Source organism: Populus nigra, chromosome 1 (assembly GCF_951802175.1).
Source record: "Populus nigra chromosome 1, ddPopNigr1.1, whole genome shotgun sequence".
NCBI classification, from domain to species: domain Eukaryota; kingdom Viridiplantae; phylum Streptophyta; class Magnoliopsida; order Malpighiales; family Salicaceae; genus Populus; species Populus nigra.
In genome coordinates this window covers 45232301-45241745 of record NC_084852.1, presented here as the reverse complement: position 1 = coordinate 45241745, position 9445 = coordinate 45232301, and the positions used below count along the sequence as shown (strand labels likewise).

The following is a 9445-nucleotide window of genomic DNA, read 5'->3' as shown; positions in this document are numbered from 1 at the left end:
ATGGCATGCATTGCTCCATCATAGCAAACTAAGCCCTATAATATTCAGCTCACTACGATATGCCAACGTCCGTACTAGGTTAGTTTTCTATGAAGTTTACAATAAGAATATTAGAGGATAAAGGTACACTTAGGGGCTTAATTATGTTTATACAAGTCCCGAAACTTTTGACATATAGTCATTTTAATCCCTCTAATTTACCTTTGGGCTCAGTGACCCTCACCTTTTCAGTTCTTTTATCACATATGGTCCCTCTGTATAACCCATCCCCCCCAAAATGCCCTACTACGAGACATGTATATAAATTAATGGATAAAGGTACACGTATGGGGTAGACATGCCCAAAACTGCACTACATGAAATGAATTTACTAAAGTCTAAGACCTGAGAAACCATATATCATGATCCTTTATATTTTGGTTTTCGGAAGAAAAACATTAACATATGAAATATTAAAAGAGTGCTGCAGCCACTCTCATCGGACTTTTATTTTATTAAGGTGAGGGTCCCTCGACGTGAAGAGACTTAAATAATACACACACACACAGACACTAAAAAAGTTGATAATTCATATGTTTTCATGACAGCCACCACCTATTTCAAGCAAGTGGCCCAAAAGTTGCTTTACATTTCATACCATAATAGCAGTGCTTTTGCGAGGAATATTCCATTCCTTTAATATTTTATTTGCTTTTCGTTACTTGTTGTTTCCAGTCATGCAGCATCATAGCATAGAATCATGTTAAGTGTACGACTTTCACTGAACAGGGTAAGACCCCAGACTGGATTAAAGAAACAAATATTGTTGTGGCAATTTACCTCCTTGCCTATTAACAGATACAATTTGCAGGCACCAACACGAGGGAAAACCCTAAACCCGCAAGTTTTTTTTTTTTTTTGATAAATAAAAGAAGCCAAAGGGTATAGAGAATAATATCACACTCCTACAACTTCATTGCTTAATTGACTGCAAAGGATGCCATCCAAACCCTTCATGATTCACTTGACCAGGTGATCTAAAGGTAACAGGAATGAGATTATACAAGGTAATTAAGCAATACAGCACCTGAGATTAGTCAGGACCCAGAGAGCTTGTGCATATGACTTGAAATGTTCATGATTCAATACACATGGGAGTTAGGCGATCTTTCTCTTGTTCTCTGCTGGTAGATGTTCATTTTCTGCAAACAACAAACATTCATTGTAAGAACTTGATGTTAACGAAAGCAAACCCCGTCTATAAAAGCAAGTGCATATATAACATGTACTGTGCAGCTATGGAAGGACATGTTGCAGCATCAACCTGGCCTTGGACCCAATATGGTTTGGATATTGAACCATTCTTTCATGATTATGTCAAAATCTTAGCTCTATTGTTTACGTAACTAAGATTATCGCAGATATCCAAACACAAAATAAAAGGAAGCTTTTGCAACATCAACATAGAGGAATATATAATCGTCTGTTTGTTAGAACAAATGCCTTTGATAGAAGACCACGAAGTTGGGTAACAAGAAGGGAAACAACCTGAAAATGAAAGGAACACGCATTATATTTAATTGAAACAAGAATTGACTACCTGATTAATAGCAACATAAAATGTATATATTTTGTAGTCAATCAATTTATTACAAGTGGTATTAATTTTGTTTATGTAAATATATTTAATTTATTAATGAAAGTTTACTTATCTTTAATATTAATCAATCAAATTTTTGATAGCTTTTATATTGAATATTTATTTTTATTTTTATTTTATTTAGAAATGTTTTGGCTTCAAATTTTTTATTAGTGCGTTTACTATTAGATCTTTTAATAGAAAATGATTATTTTTTTCGCTAAAAGACCGTAACTAGAATTTAATTGTGACGACATGAAATACAAATATGCTTCTAAATATATATTCTTAAAAAATAGCAATATAAACTTAACTCTTAGATATTTATAATATCCACACATAAAATTTAATTCAGCCCAATATGTCCAGCCCGCTTAAATCCAAATTTTTTTTAATAAATTAAATTTATGATTTATAAAATATCATAATTATTAAAAAAACCGACCTATTTATAGAAATAAAAAACACCCCTAACATCGATGGTGAGACACGGGTTTAGTTAAATCAGTGCTCACTCTGTCATAGAATCCCGACCCATATATTTATAAAAAAACCGACCCATGTATATTAAAGAATCACCCCTAACACCCCCGTCCACGCTAGAACATGTCAAAACAATGACCATGACATGTGTTGCTTGGAGCAAATATCAGCTTCAGAAAATGGCTCCAGTTCCACCACACCAGCTTACTTCTTAAATGCTTTACTGTCCCCGTCTCTCAATATGCCAGCACCATTTTGGAACTAGCATCTAGGCTTGTCTTCGATCCTTAACATGAAATGAGATGTTGCTTGTCCTGAGGAAAGCAACGCCAACAGTTTTAAGCCAGGAACCATGCGTGCCAGTGATACATTTGTAACATCGAAAAACAAATCTCCCATCAAACCGAAGACGTGATGAGGAGAGTTCTTCCATTATTATTTGGCATCATCCTTTTAAGCAGAAATTCTCATAGGTATTAAGAAGTACCTTGTTTTCCCCCTTTCCCCTCTAAGATCCACTACTCATATTTCTAACCTATATTGTTCATATCAAGAATGATATTAACCTTTAAACATAAGCATCTCTACAAAACTCAGCACCATTCAGGTATTTGTATTCATAGGGCGACTCCTACCACCAGTAACAGCCAAACTTGAAGCATCTCCCAGAGTAAACTAATTACAGCACAGGAGTAAAATGATTTTCATTGGAAAATATCATCATGATTGCTGTTTACTTGAACTTGTTTGTTGCACTACACTGTTTATTGCGCTGCGGGTCCTCATAAGAAATGCCGGTTTAAACCAACTTGTTCCATTACTTGCTTCTTCTGGTGTATGGATACCATTTGAAATCCCAAGGCTGCTAGCAACCTCAGCCACTCCTGAAATCCCAGTACTTCCCTGGAAACGTTTCATTAAAAAATTTCGATGTCAAGAAAATATATAAATAAGGATGTAAAGTGCAAAATGAAATTCAATCTTAACCTTCTGGCTGGAGGCTGATGCAGCATTGCGAGGGAGCCTTTGAACCTGAGAAAGGGAAAATCAAGGAAAGGAAATTGAGGTAATTATATTCTTAGAAGTGCTGGGAAGAGTTTCAGACAAAACACAAACTGAAGGGGGGAACATCAAGCAAGCTCATAGCATGGAATAAAAGTCATAAAGCAATTTTTTAAAACTTATAAGATGGCTATATTAGATTATTCTTGGACAGGGAATCAGGGGAAGTCATAACACATGAAAAATCATAAAAAAAAAAACTCTCATTGAAGCTCACAGAATTTTTTTTGGCCACAAGCAGAAGAAACAAAGTTTTCAAGAGTAAACAAACCTCTTGAGATCCATTCAAGGCAGAAGGAGTTGATGGTTCACTTGATGGAGTTGATGGTTCACTTGATGGAGTTGATGGTTCACTTGATGGAGCAGGTAATGCCCCAGCCTGGTTAATAACAAGACAAAAACTAGTGAAAACGGTAGGCACTAGAAACCATATTTGGAACATAGCTAGCACTTTAGCAATGCTATTTTAAGCATATGGCCAATGATTAGGATAACAGAAAGCATCATTTGGCCTGGACATGTCCAGTACAAATAATCAAATTCTAACCTCAAACAGATCTCCCCACTAACCTAAAGCTAGAGAAACAAAACAGACATTATCTAGCTTTTAAAAATATAGGTATGGTGTCTCCAATAACTACAGCTACCTTTGATGAGAATGCTAGCCGTGAACTGGAAGCTGAAGTCTGCAGAATTTGTGGAGCATGGTTAACAGTAAAGTCAAATAACAAAGTATTGAAAAAGGAAAAAGGAAACAAAAAGATGTTGACATGCCTGGACATTCTCTTCAAGTAAGTTGTTTTCCAAACTGGAGGCATAGTCACACAGCCTCTTTACTCCTAGGGTTGTCAAATCCTAAATAGATATCAAATTAGATAACAGTTACCACAGGTAGAATAAACGAATCATTTCTGATAGCACTGCATATGATAATATAATATCAAAATCAAAAACAGTTACCACAGTTGGAATAAACAAATCATTTCTGATAGCACTGCATATGATGTTGATATAATAATTACCTGTTTCCCTTCAATTCTGCTAATTTTTAGTTCCTAAGAAAATTTTAAAAAAAATCAAATAAGTTTCTGATTTCACATCCAGAATGAATTTTTAAAAAATGGATGAGCAAAAGGAATTATTAGTATCAAGATTGATCACCAATGTTTCAACAGCATCACGGACATATCGAACATCGTTGCCAATCTTACTTGAATCTTCCCGCAATTCAGTAACCTACATGTGTCAACATACATTATATATCAGTATTACTACTGCACTAACAAATTAGCTAATATCTAGGTTAGACCCACCCTTTCTTGAGTACTGGCTGTCAGTTCTGCAATGGCATTCAAATTTGTGTCCACACCATCGATCTTTGAAGATAAATGCCTCCTGGTACTCTACAGACCAAAAAAACATGTATTGGGATAAGAAAGCTCTAATTTCAAAATCCATAAGCAAAATTAAACATTTCAACTCCTGTTTTATTTCATTGAAAAACCAATACAAAAGTTCAAAATCTTACCCGGATTGACCCATAAACATTCTCTAGTTGTTGGCCTATAGAAGTGCAAGCATCAGATAAACTACGCCTGGTTGCAAACATCATATCAGGAAGTTTCCAACCCTGAAAATATACAACAATTATAAGAATAGAGCACCAGTCAAACCAAAGAACAGGATGGAGCTCAAGACATATCAACAAGAGGTAGGGTGATAATAAACTCAAGTATTAACCAATTGCTGAATTTGGTTACTTAGCACTTCAAACCTCAAGGGAAGAAATATTTTTTCAGTATTAATAGTACTCCATTAAACGATGTAATACCAGGAACATGAATTAGATCCTTATGATATATTGTAATGTTTGACAAAATGGTGCCTATACACACATTACACCAAAAGATCAATTGAGAAAGGAAACCATTACCTTCCACCAAACATAGCCATATCCAACAACTATCACCACAACAACTACACCATATTTATTAGCACCTGCACGTTATAAAAGTGTCAGAGAACAGTCCAAAATTAGTGCATAATCAAAGCTAGCTTATATTATAGGAACTTGACCAAAGATGAGCAAGTAGCAAGTTGTTTATATGGAAGATTAGCACTTGATGTCAAGAATAAGAACATGGTCTAAGATTTCTCAAGAGATTATACAGAGATGAAGTTGCAAAAAGATAAATAGCACTCGCGTGCAAAGATGTATAGCAGCAAAGACAAATTTGATCATTGTTTAAATATGAAACAACAGAGCATACAGTTGAGGATCCAGATACATTTCAGTGATGTAAATTTCCTAAATTGGAAATTGAAAGTTAACAAACAAGTAAATGGAAACTCAAGTTCACAACACACAGATGTACAACAACGTTGGACAGCTTCAATCGATGGTTAAAATGTGAAACTGTCACAGCATAACCATTGAGAAATGAGAAACCTGATACAGTTCAGAGATGTACATTCCCACATTAAAAAAGGAAAAAAAAGGAGGGGGAGGTAAAAGATTGAATAAAGCAAGGACATCCATAGGCACATAAACTTTACAGGTTTATTACAACATAGAAGGAGGACTAGCAGCACCACTCCCCCTCCGAGAAAATTAGAAATTACAAGAAATATCAAAAAATTTATTTTGTTGTTCTTTGCGTCATGGATTTTTGCAAGAGAAAAAGACTTTAAAAACTCAATATTATATTACATTTAAACTGATTTTTTGAGAAAGAGAGAGAGACATTTATTTTAGTGTATTTCGTATTTCTCAGTGTAGATGGGTATCTGTGTGACAATATAGTGCAGATTCAGCTATAAACTTTTTCAAGCAGACCGTTGACTGGAGTGACAAATACATACAATGCAAATATGGCAACTATGTGAAGCAGACTGTGATTCCTGGAAATCCAAGTTGCACAATACAATAAGGAGTACATAGCCTCATTATGCTTTCAGTAATTTTTCAAGCAATAAAATGGGCATAAGTTCCACGTTGACCAGTCCAGTCCACAGATGTGTGGTTAGAACAGGATGGACACAACATAACTCATCTCCTGATTCAGATGCAAGAGAAGGATCAGAACCCAAACCTGTCCCACTTGCAGTTACAATTGTGACTGGTCTACTAGATGCCAACATTTGCAGCTCTTGTCGAAGGCTGGTTACCTGTAAAACATGTAATCTAGTACTCTCAATCTCTAACAGACACCTCAACCTAAAGCACATGATAATTCATTTCCTGAAATGATGAGCACATATAATTACAAAAGAAAATTTGAACAAATTAAATCCTGAACAATCAAATTAGATCCAATGAGTGACTGTTTAACATTCAGGCATTTACCAAAAAAAAAGAAAAAAAAAGACGACCGAAATTTTGTTCCTACGCACTAAATCATTCAGACAGTACAAGTTCTTTTGATGTTTCTTTGGTTGTCCAAACAAGTGTCAGGAAAGAAAGCGTAAAAAATAAATTATTTCCAGAGTAGGAAGCACAGCAAAATGAGTATTTCTCACCATCTTATCCTGTCACTTCGAGATTTTTACTTTTGCTACCAAATGAAAAAAAAACCCCTGTCATAAAAGTTAGATTTTAAAGAAGATTTAATTTAGTCACTTCAAAATGCAATCAGTCATCACCAACAACACTATCAGTTACAACTGGGTTACTGGAGTATCTTCGAGAAAGTGCAAAGGCAAAATCATTATCAATTGAATTGGATTAAAAGATAAAGCATGTAAGAATGTTGCAAATTAAATTTCAATAGGTGAGAACTTATAAAGAACCATAAAATTGACAAGCAAACCTGAGCCATCAAAGAGTCATTTGGAGGCTTGCTAGACTTGCTAACTGATGAAGTAGAATCATCTCGTTTAAGTTGCCTGAGAGCAATCTGTGGTGAAAGATAAATCACTAGCAATCAGTATGAAGCAGACTAAGAATTGCTGAGAATCTAACGCTACATTTTGAATCGCATTATAGTTTCTAAAAGACATAGGCAACAAGTATAAAAAAAGTACTTGACAAAATATTTTATCCAAAGAGTCAATTAAATAACAGTTAATCAGTGGCAACAGATGCTACAAGCAACGTGGTAAACCAAATTTTATGCAAATAGCAGAGTTCAAATAATCAAGGCTGTAAGATCACAATAACATTCAAGTTGTATTGCATTCAATGAGGTCCTACATTAATAGAACCCAAAAATTAAATAAATGACAGATTATCTCGTGAAAGACTGAATTGAAACAATGCAAACCTAAGACACAAGATTTTCAATGCACTCCACCATAGACACTGAAAAATGCCAGTAAAGACAAGCAATAAAAGACAAAAAAAATCATCACAAAAGCATGTCTAGTAAAGATAATACAAATTTAAAGGTAAAAGGGCTGATGTAATGGATCATAATCCACCTGTTAAGACATAAATAATAGAGATACTGCAAACAAGTCTACTATCAATGAAGATAAACCCCCAAATATTCATTGAACTTTTTGCATTTCTAAGAGATCACAATAAGTCATATAAGTACCTTGAAAGCTCCTGAAACAAAACTAGAAACATCAGGCATGCGCCCCTCTTTCGCAAGAACTGAGCCAAGAATACCTAAAATCCAGAAGACAACTAATTAAGTAAGAAAATAATTTCTACAAAGCATGGCTTTGATTTAGATCAAAAGGAAACATCTGAAGGTACAAAGGAGAGAAATTTGCTTATCAAGGCTAGGATCACACATGGACATTCCTGTACCAGTCTGGTTAAGATACACTAGACAGAAGCATTAGACATGCATAACAGAGATGAAGTTATTGACTATCAGCAAGGGGGTCAATAAGGTGGTTGGAATAATGGCGAGATGTGGGTAAATAGGCTTCCTATGAAAGCTTGATCAGGACCTCGGTGATGGGTTTAGGGGTACGGAACAATCTAGAAAGAATGAAAGTGATGCCTAGTCTATTAATAATCCCCAACCACTAAAGTACCCTAAGTGAGTGTTCCCCAGCATTCCGCCTATTCTGGACTCATATTTCTCCAACTAAATAAGATATGGCCCAGCTAACATGATTATTAGATTTTAGACACTGGAAGTTGTTGCCCCTCACGAGCACATATTGTCACTTTTTTTCTTTTTTGCCTCCAAAATAGAAGGCACTTATTATTCCACTTCAAGGTACTACATTTGTCTAATTAAATACCCGGTTGCTAACTAGCCCAGTATTCTAGAATTATCCCATCATCTAATTCAACTACCAGTGGCAAGATAAGGGATTCAAGTTCATTTTTTTCTGGTATCATATAAAGCCAAATGCTTACATTCACTTCAAACACAATAATACTCATTAGTATTAACAAGAAGCAGAATCACTTTTAATAACTGTAAAAACACACACACACATAGAGAGAGAGAATTCTAGCTAATGTGAGAGCTGCACAGTAGTTTCACAGCAAATCAAGTATGACCGATGACATCAATGCAGCAGAACAAAACCCCTTGACCAGACAAACTAGACCAGAATCTCACCAACTCAGTGTTGCAATTAACTATAGAGCAAAAGAAAGCAAACACCCCAAAAAGAAAAAAAAATCCCAACTTTATATCAAGTGCCTAAGGTCCCTAACACTAACAAAACCCCTCCCTAATACAATCGCACATAAACAGGCACATACTTCGTTTCAAATTTAGAGCTAACGAACAAAATGTTCACACACTAAAAAACAATCGAATCAAGGGTTCACCTCCAAAAACCCTAAAACTCACTCACTGCTCCACACATCCCAAATTAAAAACAAATACAATCAAATCAATTTGCGAATAAAATAAAGTAGTAAAAAATTTCATAGGAAAATTAGAAACATAAAATCAAACAAATTTAACGGACCTGCACCGACGAGAATAGTTAACTTGCCGAGAGGAATAGCCATGGATGGATAGCCACTGATAACAGTAATAATAATGTAATAAATAGATGGTTTTTTTTTTTAAGTTGGATTTTGAATTAAAAGAGTGCGAGCAAGAACAGAGAGCATGATTTTTTTGGGGAGCGAAAAGGCTAGTTTTTAAGATTGGAGAACAAGAAATATATATTTGTGTTTCTGCTTGTGTTGTTGGGCTTTGTAGAATCGGGCTTTTGTCTGGTGTGGTGCTGGCTGCTGTCCAGCAACTGTCCGTTTTAAATTTATGTCATGAAGTATTTTTTATTTAAAAATATATTAAAATAATATTTTTTGAAAATTTTTGATTTTTAATATCTAAATACTATAAAAATTCAAAATAT

At 34.8% G+C, this 9445-nt stretch overlaps 1 protein-coding gene across 2 annotated transcripts; it reads right to left on the bottom strand.

The window, feature by feature from the left end:
- Window positions 1-2471: 2471 nt before the first annotated feature.
- Window positions 2472-9240, bottom strand: LOC133689386 (uncharacterized). 2 transcript variants are annotated; one of them, XM_062109239.1, is made up of 14 exons: window positions 9050-9240; window positions 7702-7775; window positions 6973-7059; window positions 6256-6331; window positions 5097-5161; window positions 4692-4793; window positions 4477-4566; window positions 4325-4399; window positions 4186-4218; window positions 3938-4018; window positions 3811-3849; window positions 3435-3542; window positions 3089-3133; window positions 2472-3004 (listed from the first exon to the last, which is right to left on the bottom strand). In XM_062109239.1, exons 1-14 carry the CDS (start codon window positions 9090-9092, stop codon window positions 2822-2824), a joined length of 1101 nt encoding a protein of 366 aa, XP_061965223.1. In that variant the 5' UTR covers window positions 9093-9240; the 3' UTR covers window positions 2472-2821. The 2 variants fall into 2 exon arrangements, with proteins under 2 accessions (XP_061965223.1, XP_061965232.1); XM_062109248.1 differs by lacking the exons at window positions 7702-7775; window positions 9050-9240 and adding an exon at window positions 6683-6739.
- Between the last annotated feature and the right edge of the window lie 205 nt (window positions 9241-9445).